Below are 18,124 nucleotides of genomic sequence, written 5' to 3'. Positions count from 1 at the left end.
TTGCACACCTGGAGTGGCCGTAGGTGCTGGGCCTTGAGCAAGCCCCCACCCCCACGGGCCACTCCTTAGCTCTCTGGCTTTAAGTGTGCAGCCTCAGGGCCCTCAGTCCTTCTCACCCACAGGGCCTCTTGCAAAAGGGCCATCCGGCTCCTTCCACACGGCAGGTGTGGCTGCAAGGGACTGGCGGCTGCCTGCCCAGGGCCCCACGGGCAGATGGGGGGCTGCTGGCCCTTCCTGGGGAGCAGAGGCTGCAGGGTGCCCATGGGGGGACCTCAGGGTGCATGTTGGGGGTGGCGCCTCTCCACACGGAGCGTGCTGGGCCACAGTGACCTCATCCTGAAACTGAATGGTTTCGCTGCAGCACCCATCTCTGGGACATTAGTGGCTGAGGTCAGCTGGGGCAGCTTGTCGCTGGAGCAGTGCCTGCCCCGACCTGTGACCTTGGCCGGGTTATGTGCACTTTCCCACCACATCCCCCCCCCCCACGTCCCCGAGATGGCTTCTGTCTTTCAGCCTCTAGCCCCACCCTGGTGGAGACACACAGGCTGGCACGTGGCCCACCGAAAACCACACACCTGTGCAGCTGCGTGTCTGCAGACGTCCGTGCGTCTGTGCTGCGACTGAGCAGTCCCCTGAGGCGCACCCAGGAGGCGGAGGGGAGAGGACAGGAGGAGGAGGAAGTGAGGACTGGGGGAGGGGAGGCACAGGAAGCGGAAGTGGGACAGATGGTTGCCAAAGGCTCTACAGAGGGGCCCCTTCCTTTGTTGCCCAGAGAGCCGGGTGCCCCGGGGTGCAGGGCAAGGCAGGTGTCAGCAAGCAGGGGGTCTGGCCGCTCTGCTCTGTGCCCTCTCCTAGGGGCTCAGCTGACCTCCAAGGGTTTTGCTCCTCTGGGGGAGGGCACTGTGTGGGTGGCCTCAGGTTGGCTGAGGGCTTTTTTAGGTCAAGGGGCAGGCTGGCTTCTCTGTGAGTCTCTGTGGACCTGCCCAGGTGGCCTCCAGAGACTGGGGCCACCACAGCTTCGAGCTGGGTGAGCTCACCCGGGGAGGAAGAGCCTGCAGCCGAAGGGACACCTGTCTCATCCCCCCTCCCCCGCCCAGGTCACATGAACGGGAGGGAGGGCGGACACAGCAATTTCTCTGACAAGAGCCCGGTATTCAGGAGCCCGAAGGGGCCTCCAACAACATAATTACAACCCTGAGCCCTGCTGCTGTTCAAATTCTTCTCCGGTGCCTTTCAAATGGAAAGCACCCTGCAGCAAAAACATCTGCAGCGTGACCCAGGGGCTCCTGAGCCCTGGCATGCCACCCCTGGGGCGCCCAGGAGGCCTTTGCTGCTATTTCCGAGTTTCTCCTGCTCCAGGGAACCGCCATGCCCTTCTGAGCAGAGCGTCCTTTAAGGGAGCTGCGGGTGGGAGTCTTCGAGGCAGCACGCGGCCTGAGCGGGCCTCCCTGCCCCCTTGCTCCCTGCTCTGAAACCCGCAGTCTCTGCAGCTGGCTTTTCCTGGTTTGCTGTGTGCATTTGTTTTTCATTTTTTTTGGATGGGTAGATACATTCGTGTGTTCCGAAACCCAAGAGGTTTCAGTAGCTTTCCAAGGAGAGTTCTCCCCATGCCCCTTGTCCTCCATGCACCCCGCTGTGTGATCACAGATACATCTTTTTTTTTTAATTTTTATTGATTGATTTTAGAGGGAGAAAGGGAGAAGAGAGAGAGAGAGAAACCTCAATTTGTGTATCTACTTATCTATGCATTTATTGATTGATTCTTGTATGTGCCCTGACCGGGAATCGAACCAGCAACGTTGGCATATTGGGATGATGCTCTAACCAACTGAGCTGCCTGGCCAGGGCCCTGTTCCCCTTTCTCAGGGATCCTCCCAGAGGGTCTTTCTGCATGCAACGTGCATGCGTGTGCACACATGTGCACTCACCATTTATCTACTTCAGTTCAGAAAGAACTCATTCTGCCTTCTGTCCCATGACACGGGTGTTCCGTATCTCATTTAACGGGCCTCAGCGGAAGGACACGAGTTCTCCAGAGGCTTTGGCCGCATTTAATCATGGGGCACACATCCCATTTTGCAGGTGTGCAAGTGTGTTTGTAGAATAGTTCCCCAGAGTTGAGTTGTGGTGCCCAAGGGTGCGCATGCTTGTCATTTTGGTAGAGGTCGTGGCAGTTTGTCCTTCCGTCAGCAAAGTGTGGGCCTGCCGGTCCCCACAGCCTCTCCACCCCAAGAGGTAACGAGAGGGATTTCGGCCAGGTGGCGCTTGCACTGGGTTACAGATGGTCCAGATCCAGCATCTTTTCAGCTGTCTGATCGTCCTCTGTATTTCCTTTTTCTGAATGATCAGTTATAGCCTTTGCCCATTTTTCTGTTGGGTGTTGGTTTTTCCTTCTAATTTCTGTGAGCGCTCGCTATATTGGACATCAACCCTTTGTCCTACAAGCTGCAAATTCCCCCTCCCCCCCCAGTAATAAGCCTTTGTTTATGGTGACTCTGTCTATGGAGAAGTACTTTACACGTTTGTAGTCTGATGTATAATTTTGTAGTCAAATGCATCAGTCTCTTTATCAGAGAAATACTTTATACTTTTGTAGTCAAATGTATCAATTTCTTCATCAGAGAAGTACTTTACACTTTTGTAGTCAAATGTATCAGTCTCTTTATCAGAGAAGTAGTTTATACTTTTGTAGTCAATGTGTCAATCACTTCATCAGAGAAGTAATTTATACTTTTGTAGTCAATGTGTCAATCACTTCATCAGAGAAGTAGTTTATACTTTCATAGTCAAATGTATCAATCTCTTCATTAATGGCTTCCGGACTTGACCGTCTCTGCATTACAAATGAATGGTCTCACGTTTTCTTCCAGGACATGGGTGGTTTCATTCTCCCCCTGAAATCTTTGACATGGTTAGACTTCATCGTGGCGTAGGGGTGTGAAGCATGGGCCTTCCTTGGCCCTCACACCTTTTCTGGATGTCCCTCCCTTCCTGGATGAGTTGTCTCTTTATGCTAAACCGCGTCCCCACTGCTCTGCTCCCCTGGCTAGTTGTCAGACTGTGTGACAATATGTTGACTATCTGGTAACCCCATCCCGCCCCCGCCCCACCCGGCCCCATTCTTCTTTCTCAGAGTTCCTCTGGCTCTTTGTTTGTTTCCTTTGCTGCATGAATTTCAGGACGAGGTGGTCCTCTTGCAAAGCCAAGCAAAGCAACAACAGCAGTGCGTCCTTTAAAACTGTGCCGTGCGCCCACTGGAGACACGCGCGTGGGCGGAAGGTGGGTCTTCTCGGTTAGTCTGCGCCCCGAGGCTGTGTGTAGCGTCTCCAGCCAGGCGCCCCCGCCCTTCATGTTCCGCCAGCTCCGGCTTGTGCAACAGTGTAAAGGAACTTGTGATCAGCCACACACCCGCGCCCACAACAGCAGATGGGTCGGCCCCAGGGCGCGGGCCGCTCGGGCAAAGATGAGCGCCGCCTGGCGTGGGGCCCGACCGGGCACCAGTGGGGCCCACCGTGGTCGTGGGGACACCAGCGGGGGCGCGCACGCATACACGCACGGCTCTGGAGCCGGGCTGGCGAGAGCAGGGTCTCCTGTGAGCATGCGCGTTCTCTCATTCATTCTCACGGGGAGACGACAAGCCCTGAGGCCGTCAGCATGAGTGGGGGCGGGGTGGGCTTCCTCGCCTGCCTTCTAGGGCCACCTGCGTCCCTCTGGCCCTCACCTGTATGACGGTGGGAGACGTGGCCTCTGGGCCCTGTCAACCCCGTGGACACCTGTAAACAAACCACTGGTATTTTTAATGAGAGGTAGAGCGGCCAGATGGCCCCCTAGAGAATGCAGGCAGGCCCCTCCCTCCACAGCACAGGCCTCCCCTCGGACCCCCGCAGCTGCTGCGGGCCTGGGGTGCCCTGGAGGCTGGCGGGTGATCAACTCCAGTGGGTTGGCGGTCTGCCCCCCATGCCCCAGCGGCGGGGGCGAGCGGATTTGTGGCGTGAAGAACAGGGCCGTCCTGAGGTTGGGAGATGGAAGTGGCCCCGTGCCAGCGGCCACCAACCAGAGCCACCTATTGATGAATGAAGCCCAGTTGCTGGCAGTGAGTGGCCAGGGCCTGGGCGCTGGGCCTGGGAGCCCCAGGGGAAGCCTTCTCTTGGGAGGCCTGGTTCTGCACCTCCCTCTGACTCTGAGCAGCCCCTCTCCCGGCCCCCTCCACATGCACCCAGACCCCCTGTGCTCCCTGAGGCCCAGTCATGTGATTGGGGTGCCCCTGTTAAGCTGATGGGTCCATTTGCTCTTCTCCGGGGGAGGGGGGAGGGCACAGGGTGGAGATCAGGCTCCTGTGTCCCCTTCCTCCCCACCCCCACCCGGGAGGCTAAGGACCCAGCAGCCACCGGCCACCGACAGCAAAGGTCTGCAGCAGGGCTTTGGCAGAAAAGGCCCCGGGACTGCCCGCCAGAGGCTCCCAGGCAGAAAAGAACCACAGGGGTGGCTCCTGCTGGTGCCGCTGCAGCCAGGGGGGCCCCTCAGCAGCAGGGGCTGGTGGTTTGGCCGGTGGGACGCAGCGGTTGAGGTGACCACTGGGAGCAGGCAGGCCCGTGGGACAGGAGGGGGCGTCTCCCCACGGCCGAGGCTGGGGCTGAGCCCAGGTTTGAGCTGGAAGCTGCCACTCGGAGCCCTATTGCACCTGCTGCAGGCGGGGACAGGGTCGCCTGGGTGCCAACTGGGAGGCTCCGCAGGAGGCGGAGGAGACACCCTGCACTCCCAGCCCGGCCCCTGGGCTGCTCCTCGCAGGGAACACGCCGTCCAGCCCAGCCTGTGGCTTGGGCAACGGAGGGCCTGGGACACCCTGTTCCCTGATAAGATGAGGCAATCTCTCTCTGCTGCCTGGCCACCGCACCGGGGACATTTATGTAACCCCGCCCCATGCCCTGGGCCCTCTGCCACCAGGTCCCCCAGCTACGCGCTGTGCTGTGCACCCCGCCCTCTGCTGTCCCCTCTCCCGACACCCTGCCTCCCCAGCGCCCCGCCCCCACTGTGCTCCCGGGTCCCTGCATGTCCCCGTCCTGCACTGACCAGTCACCACCCCTCCCCCATGGCCCTCGTCCCTGCTTCCAGTCAGTCACCCACCAGCTCCTCCACCCCCCACCCCTGCAAGGCCTGGCCCCTCCCCCAGCCCCTGGGTCCCCAAGGCCCCCTCCTCCACCCTACCTCCCCCTCCATGTGCACCCAGCACCCCACAAGATGTGAACTCGGCCCCTTTTCCTCTCACCCAGCCCCCCACAAGCCCCCTCAGCATCCCGTCCCACAGCCCCTCTGGCAAACAGCCCCTCCTCCTGACAGAGGGGCTTCTGCGTGGAGCGGGGCTGCTCACATTCAAGCTTCTGGGTGCCATCGAGGGCAGGCAGTGCTCCCTTCGGGGTCCTGGAGTAATCGGGGAGGGCCAGGGTCACTCCTGGGGGGACCGCGCTGTCCCTGTGGCAGTCCCGTGGGGGTGACACTGGCCCCCCCCCCGCATCCTGCACCAGGGAGGGGGCAGGTGTGGAATCTGAGCTCAGCAAGGAGGAAGCTGTTCAGTCCATCGGGTGGACTTTCTGCAGGGCCCCCACCCACTCCGGGGGGCACCTCCCCCCAGCGCCGTGCACTCAGCCCAGCCCAGCACCCCGGGTGGGCCCCCAGAGGCAGGGTGTTCCGAGTGAGGTCCAGGGACACCTGTCCGTCCCTGAGACCGTCCCCGGGGCCTCGAGGTGAAAACTGTTTTCCCAATAGCCTCATCGGTCCTTCTTTCTCTCCAAACAGTACAATGGAATATTCCAGAGGCTCCAGGTGGCGCGGTGACGTCCCTGGAATGAGGGCTGGAGTTTACATGTGTTTCCGTTTGAATCAGTGGGCATCCGCCTCCTGGCCAGTGCTGCGAGGCCCTCGCCTCTGGGGGTGTGAGGAGCGCTGTCCCCCGCCCCCCCAGGCTGCCGTTCCCTTCCCGGCAGCCTCCCGGGTGGCACCGGAACGTCCCCGCCCAGAGGCCGGCCCGGCAGGCCCTGGCGCGGCTCCACGCCAGCGGGAACCACAACTTCCAAATGTTTCGCCCAGCGGCCTGTGGGCCGGTGTACAGGCCATCTCCCCTCGGGGACGGGCGGACTGAGTATGCCGACCAGACCCGGGCAGACCCTGTCTGTTTGTCTGTCTGCGTCACGATCACGGCCCCGGCACCAGGCTTCGGGTTTGTGCCCAAAGTGTTGAGCTGCCGAGGAGGCCCGGGCAGGCCAGGAGCTGCGTGCTGGTGTGAGGGGCCACGGGCTCTCCCCACCTCCCATGCCCGGCCGGCAGCTCGGAGCCTGTCCGTAATTAACACCCCCCCCCCACTCCGCGTGCCCCCCAGGGGTATAAGCAGAAGGATTCCTGAGGAAAGGAGAAGGGGCTTGTTAGGAAGCAAGGGCGAGTCTGAATTTGGTGGTACCTCTTTCGTCCAAGCTGAAAGGAAGACCTAGTTGGTGGGGATAATGGACAGGAGAAACAGTAATAAGCAACATGTTCTGGAGTCAGCGCTTGGCGTTTGCCGGGCGCAGGACCACGGGCTGGTGGTGGCCCTCAGGGGAAGGGTGGGCATGGCGTCCGATCCATGTGGCTGCTGGGAGTGGCAACAGAAAGGGGCCCTTTCGCCCTGTTGCGGGGGAGGTGGCAGGAGGCTGCGATCGAGGTGTCGGCGGTGCTAGGCCCTTCCGGAGGCTCTGAGCGGGAAGGCGTCGCCTGCTTGCGCCCAGCTTCCTGTGGTCGTGGCCACTGTCTGTGTTTCTCCCTCCTCATTGGGTGGCTCTCTCTTCTAAGCACACCGGTGACCTGTACCTTAGTTATATCTGCAAAGGTTGTTTTTTTTTTACATATATATTTTCAATCCTCACCCAAGGATATGTTTATTGATTTGAGACAGAGAAAGGAAAGAAGGGAGAGAGAGAAAAAAAGATTGATATGAGAGAGAAACATGAATTGGTTGCCTCCCGTCCACGCCCCAACAGGGGATCGAACCCACAACCTAGGCGTGTGCCCTGAGCGGGAATTGAACCCGCAACGTTTTGGTGTATGGGATGAGGCTCCAACCAACTGAACCACCCGGCCAGGGCTGCCAAGACCCTTTTGCCACAGAAGGACACATTCAGAGGTTTCAAGCATCTGGACTTGGACATACTTCGTGGGGGCGCTATTGAGCCACCGCGGGCAATGAGGTGCTTGTCTGAGGCCACGCCCATCAACGTACCGTGGACCCCGGCCGAGCCTCCTCCGTAGCTCTTGGCGCACCAAACTCGCGCACTCAGCACCTGGTCCCAGGAAATCGTGCTTCTGAACGCGGACCTTTCCAAGCATAATAACAAACGTACGTTGTGATTTTCCGAGAGTGGAATCAGCCTGCAGCTGATTTCTCAGACGTTTTTGTTGACAAGACTCCCCTCACCCCTTCCTGGGGCCCATTAGCAATGTATTCAGTTCTGATGTTTCTTTGAACACAGTTTGGGGAACTCTGCCTAGATATTTAAAGAATTCTATTTAAACATCCTTCTTTTCACTGCTATCAAGGCAGTACATGCCTACGATTTTTTTTAAAAGACGCATAACACGGAAGAGCTTATAACAACAACAAAAATCCTGATCTTAATCCAGCCTTATTCTCAAGAGACCAGCAGTGCCCTGATTTTTGTTATCTCTTTTGATTTTTGTTATTTCTGTACATATGCTAAAGGCTCCTACCTCTTCCCTCGACTCCGCCCGTGAGTGGATAGATGTCGTCTGAATTCTTTGGTTGATCATCCCTGTAACCGGAACCTCATGTAGGGATTTCCTTCGGGCACACGTGTGTGTGAGCCTCTCCATTTCCCTGAAATCCACATTCTCTACTGGGGTCATGAGTCAGCTGCGTGGGCCTCGGCTGGAAGATGCAGCCATTCCAAACACTGACAACTAGGTTACGGGACATGTGAGCAAGACCGCATTAAGTAAGATCCCTTCCCTGGGCCAGGGCCTGTCCCTTCTGCCTCCCCATGGGGCTGTTGTGAGGAATAAAAAAAAAAAAAACATAGAAAAAGCCCCTAGAACAGAGTGTGGCTCAGAGCGCTCGCTGATTGCTCATAAGCACATGGCCCTTTCGTTGCTTCATACACCACAGTGGTCTCGCAAGGCTTCTGTTTCTCCTGGAGTTTCTAATTGCCTTTTTTCCCCCTCCTTTTCACCAGAGGGGACCTAAAATGTATTCGGCCTCATGGTCATACTCACCGGGGCATGGGGCTCTTGCCGTGTGTGTCACGGCCCTCTGCTCCAGTGTCCCCCCCCCACCCCGGGCTCTGCCTCACTCTTGTCCTGAGACCCCCCCCACTTCCATTGTTTGTTCACTCCTCTAGCTTGTTTTTTTTTCCTCATTTATACTGGAGTGTGAGAGGTTGGCTTGGAAGGTCCTCCTCGTCTCTCATCCAGTGTGACTTAGGAACAACGCCCATGTATCTGTTGTCCCAGCTCTGTCCCCTCATATGTCCTATGGTGCCTTTAGTGCTGTCCTCGCCCCTTTTTTTCGATCATTTACTCACTGCCTTCTGTTATCTGTGGCACCCCCAGGGTCGATTTCCCCGTGACTCTGAACTGTTAGCTTCCACTGTGTGTAACAATCACAAATCTTTGGGAAATGCTTCCCTATCTATTTCCACCCCCTCCCCCGCACACACCCTTCCCCCCCCAAAACATAAAATCAACAAGGACAAGCAAATACAGCCAACCACCCACAGCCCTTGACTTCAGCATGAACAGGCGGGCCATGCGGGCGCCATGTTTTCTAGAGCTCTTTTTCTGCCCTTTCTTTTCTGGGATATTTTCTTGAGTGCATTTCCAGCTTTTCCATGGAATTTGTGTTTGGGCAAAGACACTCTGCATTTCTAAACACTGTTTTTTTTTTTCCTCTGGACTTCCTTTTTATGGCCTCCTGCTTGCTGCAGGCGTCGAGTTTGGTCTGTAGTTGCTCCGAGAGTGTGCGTCAGGAACGTTAGGCTCGTGTTCTCTTCTGCTCGCTGGCTTCCGTCTTCTTCTGCTGGAGGCGGTGGTTTTGTGGCTCTCGGCCTTTCCCTTCCCTTGCAGGCCGCTGGTTTTCCTCCACTGTCTAGCCGGCCTTGGGTGTCTGTTTATATTTAAGTTTGCTGGGCAATTTCAGGGCGGGAGGCGTGGATTTGCTCAGCCGGGCACAGGTGGTCCGGCGTCAAGGACATGTGGTAGCTGGTGGGGGGGGGCATGGTGGCTGTGTGGCCACCTCAGTGCCAGAAGGGCTGCACCCTGGGGGTGCCAGGCCCCCCTGCTGGCTCTTCCTGAGCAGTTGGTGGCATCCAGGGTTCGGAAGGTGCCTGGGTAGATGCAGGCCTGGCTCTCACGATGAGCAAGGACTGTGGGGAGGGGCGAGGTGTTGGCCACAGCTGACCTTGGCTCCCTCTCTCTGCCAGGGTGTCCTGGGTGGCCACCCTTCTCTGGGACCCCGCTCAGCTCTGCAGGAGCCTGTTAGTTTCCCGTCCTGTTGGCCATACTGGGGCCTCTGTGAACAGGAGCAGGCCGCTGTTGGAGCCTGTGGAGCTGAACCAGACGCTCAGGCCCCGGAACTCACCTGGGCAGACGCCCTCATGCCACACCCGAGGGGCAGGGCTGGGGCTGAGGAGGGTGCCGAGGTCTGTGCGCAGGCCCTGCAGGGGTTCAAGGCCAGGAGAGGGCAACGGGACTCCCCCGGGGGTCCCAGCCCTCTGGGGCCTCCACCCTTCCCAGCCTGCGCTCCCGGCAGGCGGGGGACAGCAGACTGCACAGACCGGTAGTGGCGGCCCTGCTGTGTACTTATAGGGCCACTGCCAGCGCCCCAGGTTCTTGCAGCCGCAGCACCTGCAATGCCGCCGCGGTTTGATCCTGGGAGAGCTCCACTGCCCTCCCCAGGTTCGCGCGGCAGGACACAGGCAAGCGCACCTCTGGCTTGATGGGTTTGTCATGCCCTGGTGGGGATGGGGCACAGAGAGAAAGGGTGCATCGCCGCTGGGTGGGGGCGGCCAGGCTGCGGAGGGGCGTGCCCTGAGGTCGCGTGGGCTGCACCCCTCCTGACGCTGTGCTCATGTCGTCCACAGGTGAGAGGCCCTTCGCCTGCAGCTGGCCGGACTGCAGCAAGAAGTTCGCGCGCTCGGACGAGCTGGCGCGGCACTACCGCACGCACACGGGCGAGAAGAAGTTCAGCTGCCCCATCTGCGACAAGCGCTTCATGCGCAGCGACCACCTGACCAAGCACGCGCGCCGCCACGCCAACTTCCACCCCGGCATGCTGCAGCGGCGCGGCGGGGGCTCGCGCACCGGCTCGCTCAGCGACTACAGCCGCTCCGACGCCAGCAGCCCCACCATCAGCCCGGCCAGCTCGCCCTGAGCGCCCCCCACCGCCCCTCCGGCGGCGGCCCGCGTCCCCGAGTCCCCCAGCAGCAGCACAGCCCCCACCCCTGCGCCCCACCGGCCGCTCACGGCCCCTCCCCCACTACAGCCATGAACCCACGCTCTCGTCTCCCCTGTGACCCCCGTTTTGTCCTTTCGTAATCAGAATGCGATGAAGTCAACCACACCCCCCTCCCCGATTTTCTTCACCTCAGGTGTCAAACTCAATTTGTAAAAAAAAAACAATTTTTAAAAAACAAAAACAAAAACACCATCCACAAGTTGCACAATGGACATACCCACGAAGGTGAGTCAGCGGTGTGAAAGCCATTCTCAGGGATGGACACGGTCCCCGGCCCGGTGAGGACGCCCCTCCCTGCCGCCTTACTCTGTACATAGATTTGCACTCTGGAGCTCTCCGGGGCTCGCTCGGGGACACTCTGGGGACACCGCAGGGGGAGGAGCCGTGCCCGTGGAGCTCCGCGTCCAGCCTGCGGGTCCGGCTGCCGGCCACTTGGGAGCGGATGTGGTCACGGACACTTGTGCTCCCAGGGCAGGTGTCCAAGCGGGGACCCGAGTGCCCCTCTGGCTGCCACCGCCCAGCCTCCAGCCACGGCCGCCCCAGCGGCCAGCCGGGCTCAGGACTTACACGGGTCAGAGGATGCCTTAAGCCGAGCCGGGCGAAGGAGCACACCGCCCCCCCCCACCCCGGGGGACCACCTTCCTGTCCCTGGCCTCTCTCCGGCGAGCTGGGAGCAGAGGTCGAGAGACCACCGTACCACCGACGTCTAATGCGCCAGCAGCGAGACCACCCCCGGCCCCCAGCCTGCCCCAGGGACGTGCCCCGAACGCGGACGCCGGCTCCTCGGTGCCCCTGCAGAAGGCACTGGGGACCCGGGAGTCCCGGTGTTCTGCAAAGACGTCCCAAACCGTCGTCGGTGCGTCCAGACCCCCGCTCTGCCCACTGGCCCGGCCCCTGCTGTCGGGACACCTTCGCTTGGACCCGCGACGGGTGAAGCTGCCTGGCCGCCTCGCCTGAGGCTCTGTGTGGGCGGGGCTGGGGCATGTGGCCACGCCCCGTGCCTCACGGGGACTGGACCCCCAGCTGGACGCCGGAGCGCCCCGACCCGGGACTCTCCGAGACTGGCGAAGCGGGTGTCACGTGACACTTGGACGTCCGGGACCTCGCATGGCTTCCTCCCCGGGGGGGACAGCAGCTGGGAAGTTGCAGGACCGCTGTCACCGCGTCCCCAGCTCAGAGGGCGCGCCTCCACCTTCTCCTGGAGCTCTGCGTCCCCTGGACTCCTCTCGTCCCCTCCTGCTTCTCCTGCCTTGCCTGGGAGGCCCCAGCCCACGGCTGCCAGCCTGCTCCCGCTGGAGAGGACAGCAGAAACCCCCTGGGCTGTGTGGCGCAGACCCCCGGCCTGGGCTGGCTCGGGTTGCGAGCCCCGGGGGGTCAGAGAGGCCGGCCTCTGCCCTGGTCTCCTCTGCAGACAGCCGTTCTGCGACGCCGCCGGGCAGACTCGGGGCGTGTAAATACAAGCTCCCAGGACAGTGTGTGTGCGTGTGTGTGTACGTGTGTGTCAGGCCGGGGGTGTGGGTTTGAGGCGGACGTGAGGTAGCTTCCAGAGACCTCTGCCCTTTTTGATGAGGAGGAGTGACCCTTGGGATCTCAGAGGGCCATGGATGGGCTTCCTGGGCCCAGAGTGCCTTGGTTGTGGCCACCCAGCCTCCACCCCTCCCTCTGGGTGCCGGGTGCAGCGCAGAGAACCCCGGCGACCCGGGCCTGGCTGGTGCGCACAGCCCCTGGCCGCTCCAGAGGGGACGGGCACCCTCTGCCCACAGGGACGCCGAGGGTGGCAGCCTGCCGTTTGCAGCAGCCTGGGTGCCTGCGTCAGCTACCGTGTGTCAGCTGGGGTTGGCCGGCGGCATGGTGGCAGCCTCTGAGTAGCATGGTAGGTACCAAGTTGGGCCCTGGCATTCCCGCTGGGCTCTGTTTGGGTCCCGTGGCAGCCCCACTGGCCACGGATCCATCCGGGAGAGAGAGTGGACTCTACGGGGGTGGGGGGCGGGGCCTGGACAGAGCTCGCCCCGGTGCCCGGGGCGTGAGGTCCTCGTCCCCAGTTCCAAAGCGAGGCCCGGCAGGGCCCCGGAAGTCCCTCCCAAAGTTGTTTCTGTGTGAGGCCGAGAGAGCCACACTCTGAATACATTTCATGTCTCAGGAACTCACATTCCAGGTTCAGGAATTTTATTCCAAAGTCCTTTGGTGTGCTTACCCCAGTCCCCGGGTCCCCGAGCGCGGGGGCGGCCCCCGGAGTTCCGCCCCCGCACGGGGCGGCCGGGCTTCTGACCGGTCCATCTGCGCACAGGGAGGGGGAGAGGACTCCAGACCCAGTCATCTTGGAATAAAAGAAGAGCTGGTTTGTTTTCGAGGTGGGGCGGGGGGTGGGGGAGGGAGAGCGGGCATTTGCTGTTTCCAAAGAGAGCACTTAATTTAATTTTTTCCTCCAAATGACCCAGGGCTGTTCCGTCTGATGGATGGAAGGGTAACATTGCCTTAAAACAGAAATATGCAGGCGTTGACTATTTTTGGCAAATGAGAGTGTCTTCATTCCCAAAGTGGCTCTGGCCCTAATGGCAGGGTGTGGCCCTGGCCTGGGAGCTGGGGCATCGGGAGGGAATCCCGCCAGGAACCCGGGGCTGGGGCTCCCTTTGAAGGGCGGGGAGGGAGGGAGGGAGGGAAGCCATGAATCTCAGGCCAGGTTCAAGGGCGCTCCCTGGCATCACTGCATCAGGAAACAGGGGGTACACGTGGAGGAGGGGGTGGGCCTGGGAGCCACCCTGGCTCTGGCCCAGGGGAGGGCCCTCTGGGAACAGGCTGCATTGTCATTGAAGATGTAGAATCTTTTCCCCGGCCTGGGTCTCTTTCAGGGGTTTTTTTCATCTTTATGGTTGAGGGCCATGCTTGCCGGCTTCAGTGTGACGGCGGAACCTGTCAGACTTCCTAGAAATAACAGTGCAAATCTTTGTTTCCATGTCTGGGTCCGGGTCACGGGGGCAGAGATCTCCAAAAGAAGTTTGTCTGAGTGGAGGGAAGCTCCCCTCCAAAAGGGCCGCAAAGAGACCCTGGACCCAGCCACCGGGGGCTTGTGTCCCGAATGAAAATGTCCCTTTTTGTCTCAGCCATATCAGGGGGACTGCTGCCTGTCCACCTGTGCCCACCGAACCTTCCTCCAGCCATCCGGAGGGACGGCACACCCAGCCGCCGCCACAGAGGGCCCTGGGGTGCTCGGCCATTGGTCGCTACGCGGGAGCGGGCAGTGGTAGCCTGGTCTGCAGGCGTCCCACCTGCATCCTGCCACACCCCCACCCATGTCACTTGAGGGGCAGGACCCCCACCCTTTATTGAGGCCTCACACCGGGCAGGGGCTGGGATCACCATGGTGCTGCCTTCCAGGTGCGAACATCAGCATCCCTGTGCCTCAGCACAAACCTGTGATGGGTGATGGGTGATGGGTGGGGGCTGGGGGACGGAGAGACAGCCAGGCCAATCGCAGGCCTCAGCCCACTTGCTGGGACCTGCAAGAAGGCCTGCGGTCTCCAGGGAAGCGCGGGGCGGACGGGTCTCCTGTTCCCTGGGCTGGAGTGTGCGGGAGGCCCCGCCTCCTTTCTTGCCTGAGCAGGCGCTCGGCGGGCTGCACGGGGTCACAGCGCTCGCAGGGACTTCAGTCTCCGCGTGGGCGAGCGGGGAGCCGCCCACCAGGAAACCGTGACCAAAGCAATGGCCCACTTCTGGTTTTGGCTGTGTTTTTCAAGGCTGCCCGGCTTGGTTTTGTTTAAAAGCAGTTTTAGAAAGTCATTCGGTCAAAAGACCCCAGTGCCGGAAGATCGACAGGGTCCGACGTATGGGTCCCATCCCACAGCCAGTTAGAAGCGCTTTGCCCATCACCCAGGTCTTTTGCCACCCGAAGGTTCCGCGGGCGATTTCGGCGACCGCGTTTTCCAGAGCGGGCGACGCGGATGTGGGCCGAGGACTTGGTGAATCCGGCGTGGCCCTGGGCAGAGCCAGGTCCTTCGCCGATGTCCTGGTGCAGAGGCTAGCTTTCCAAGATTCGTCCCAGACACCTTCCAGAGGATTTTGTATCAGTACTTGGATGCGCGATCCGGCTTACTATTGATGAATGCCTGGACGCTCTTAGGGAGGGCCCCTCCCCCGCCCCTCCCCGCTGTTCAGTGTCTGATCGGCTGGAAGAGTTGGGTTTGGCGGAAGGTGTGAGCCCTGGGGGGGGGGCACACCCAGTTTCTACTGACCCCCCCTGTGGTGATGTGGGACTCGCATGGTGCCCCCCCCGGCCCCGCCCAGCCTCTCCTCGCCTCCTGAAGCTTTAAAACCTTACTGCTTTTGTTGAAGGACGAACGGGGAGGGTGGGGGAGGGGTGGGCACAGAAATCGTAAGGGGCAGGGCGAGGGCCGCTGGAGCAGCTCGCTCCCAGGGCTTGGGGCGTCTTCCTAGGGACGCACGGACAGCACACGCACATTGGCAAACCAAGCGTGTGAGCCGAACCCCTGCAGGGCTCGCGCGCAGGTCTGCCTGCGGGCTGCGCCTCCCACTCAGCGGGGCTGAGTGTGGCCCAGACCCCTGGGGGTGTGGCGTCCATCCCCCGGTCCGGGAACCTGCCTCTGGGGGTGTGAGTGGGGAGACTCGGCTCCCTGGCCGCCCCCCTGGAGAGTCTCCCCGTGCCAGGTGCCGAGGACCCCAGGGCTCAACGGCGTGGGCGTGGCCCCCGTCCCGAGCAGCAGTGCATTGCGGGAGCGGGGCTTGCTGGGGCTCCCGCGTGGCCGGGAATTGTTTGTGTGGGTATGTCGGGCGCATGCGCCGGGGTCTCAGCGGGCCCCCCCCCTCCGACCCACCGCACAAACGACCCCTTCCCCGTCCAAAGCCATTGGTGGAGTGTCTGTGGAATCGTGCGCCGAACGTCCGAGGCCGAATCCGAGGGTCCAAGACCATTTCCATAGAGCACGCGTTTTTCCTTTTCCGTAAGAACCTTCTTTTCTGTTGCTAACCAGCACCTCACCACGCTCCCCAAGGCCGCGCCGTTCATCCTGCCCCGGATCACTACAGTGAAGTATTGCCGTTGTACAGTCCCCACTCTGGCCTCGGCTTGCTCGGATTCCACTTTGTATGTATTTTGTATGCCATAGATTCTATATTGTAATGATGTCCTATGCAAAAGGAAAAAAAAATTAACTGAATTGTACATTTGATCGTTTTAACGTGTATGCATGTTTAGTGACGTTTACATTTTGAAATAAAATTTATGATTCATTATTATACTTCGCCAGAGTGGATTGCTTTGCGGGGAGGGCCTTGCGCAGGCTCTTGTGGGGACAGCGTGGGGGCGGGGGAGGGGGAGCCAAAAATGGACCCGATTGTACGTAATAGGTCAGGAGGTCAGAACCGTCCTGGAACATTTGCAGAGAGAAGGCCTGGCTGGTTGGCCACCTCCCAGACCTGTTAGCTTACTCCCACCCCTACCCATGTCCCTCCCCCCAGATAAAAGCTGAACCTCACAGACCTGACTCCAAGGGCCCTGAGAAAACACATGGATGTTCGGGGAGGCTGCGATGGCAGGTTCGCACACAGGGGTGGCGCTTGTCCCTAGCACTCCCCATAAGCACCAAACTTTCCCTCCCCAGTGGGCCCCGGGGGTTCTGAAAGTCAGAGGGGCCACTCTGTCCCTCACCCAGATGCCTGCTCCCCTCACCCTGCCACCCAGAGTCCAGAAAGTGCCCCGTTGCAGCCACTGCAGTCCCCAGGGGAGGTGATCCCAAAGCACACTGCTGCAGGGGTGCCCGCCCAGCACTCAGGGGGTCCGGGGGTCCTGGGGAGCGGCGAAGCTCGTGTTGACACCGCGGCCCAGGTAAGTCTCCTGTGATCGTGACCTGGCCACCCCCGGCTGCTCGCCAGAGCAGGGCGTGTCCAGCACGGGCAGTAGGAAGAGGAGGACGTGGGTGATGGGGTCCAGCCCAAGGCCCGTGCCCACCACCGATCAGACAGAAGGGGCAGGCATCATCCCCGGTAGCTGGCTGCGACCCAGGGCTGCATCAGGACGAGATGTACTGCTCACACAATTGCCGGTGCTCAGAGGGAATGTAGACAGAGAAGCTGAGAGAGAAGACACACCCCAAGGCTTACGGCACAAAGGCTGCCTTTGTCTGTCCCTGCACCGCCTGTCAGGAGATGGTTTGTCTCCTGCTGCTCATCCACCCTGAGCCTGGGTCTTGGTTACTTGCAGCCGAAAGCACTCGGAATCTAGCCACATTCCCTGCAAAGTCTTCCCACTGTCAGGACTCACCCTCCCAGTCTTGCCCCTCTCAACCCCCTGCAATATGTCCCTGCAGGGTGGAAGCCACCTCTTATCACCCCTGTGCCCTGCCCTCCCCATCCCTGCCCCCTCCACGCTGGCTGCTGGACAGCCGCATCCACCGGTGTTGGACAGAATTTGCTGAAACAGAGCATTGCTTGTAAAACGTCCAGGGGTGAACCTGCCTGCTTTGTTGGGAAATGCCCTTCAGCTCCACGTGGTATTCGATTTCTGAACAAGGAAAACATTTCCCCCCCTTGAGATTAATTAACAGCTTCTATCTCAGGCCCGCCGTGCAAAGATCTAACTATTTACAAAAACCGAGACTTTTTCATAAGTTACGGGCAAACTCACGTGGCGGCAACACCTAACCCGGCCGGTGTCAGGACAGCTGAAGTCTTGGAGTGAATATTTCCTCACGTCGCCATGGAAACGTGAGCGCTCCCGGTCATGGGCTGCTTCTGTCAAGGTGTCACTTAAAATCCACTATGTCTGCGCTATTGGTGGTCTAAAATCCAATGTTCTTTTTTTTATTTTTAATGATATATGTTATTGATTATGCTATTACAGTTGTCGCATTTTCCCCCCTTTATTCCCCTCTGCCCTGCACAGCTCCTCCCACCCACATCCCCCACCCCGCCCCTGCTTTAGTTCATGTCCATGGGTCATACATATAAGTTCTTTGGCTTCTACATTTCCTATGCTATTTCTACCCTGCCCCTGTCTTCTCCCTACCATCTGTGCTACTTATTCTCTGTACCTTTCCCCCCTCTCTCCCCCTCCCACTCCCCTGCTGATAACTCTCCACGTGATCTCCAGCTCCGTGGTTCCGTTTCTGTTCTAGTTGTTTGCTTAGTTTGTTTTTGTCTTAGGTGTGGTTGTTAATAACTGTGAGTTTGTTGTCCTTCTAAAATCCAATGTTCTGAATTCTGAAAACCATCTTCCCCCGGAGGCTTCCGATAAAGTGTCGTGGGACTCTGTTAGGGAAAAAGAGCTTTCTAGTTCACTTTATTTCCACCCCCCTTTATTTGCGGCTGCCAAGAAGGTCAAATTTAAATAATTAAACTTAGTCACGGTAGCTAGCCTCCGTCTAAAATGTCTTAGCACAATTACCCTGACTTCTTTATAACTTCCCTTGAACGTATAACAGATGGGTACGATGTAGCTTTCTGGAATTTGTGTCTTTTGTTTTACTTCATCTGCTTCACGTTGTTCTCACTTTTTATTGTTATGGGTTGATTGGTTTTGGAGAGAGAGACAGTTACCTATGAAGTCTTGGGTTGCCCTCAGAGCTGCGTAGGCCGGGTTCTGACCTTTAGCAACACACCGCGGGCTTGGGGACTGAG

The 18,124-nt window shown here is 59.6% G+C and overlaps 1 protein-coding gene across 1 annotated transcript in view; it reads left to right on the top strand.

The window, feature by feature from the left end:
* The window catches only part of KLF13 (Kruppel like factor 13), a 43,640-nt gene extending 27,895 nt beyond the window's left edge, over window positions 1-15,745 (top strand). The window contains exon 2 of the mRNA XM_045824710.1: window positions 10,122-15,745. Coding sequence (XP_045680666.1) covers window positions 10,122-10,411 — 290 coding nt within the window. The 3' untranslated portion in view covers window positions 10,412-15,745. The remainder of the gene's footprint in view (window positions 1-10,121) is intronic.
* Window positions 15,746-18,124: the final 2,379 nt, after the last annotated feature.

The sequence above is a fragment of the Phyllostomus hastatus genome, unplaced genomic scaffold (genome assembly GCF_019186645.2).
Source record: "Phyllostomus hastatus isolate PE091 unplaced genomic scaffold, TTU_PhHast_1.1 phas_scaffold_555, whole genome shotgun sequence".
Classification (NCBI taxonomy): domain Eukaryota; kingdom Metazoa; phylum Chordata; class Mammalia; order Chiroptera; family Phyllostomidae; genus Phyllostomus; species Phyllostomus hastatus.
Note: the sequence above shows the minus strand (reverse complement) of the source record. Positions and strands in the feature narration are given on the sequence as shown.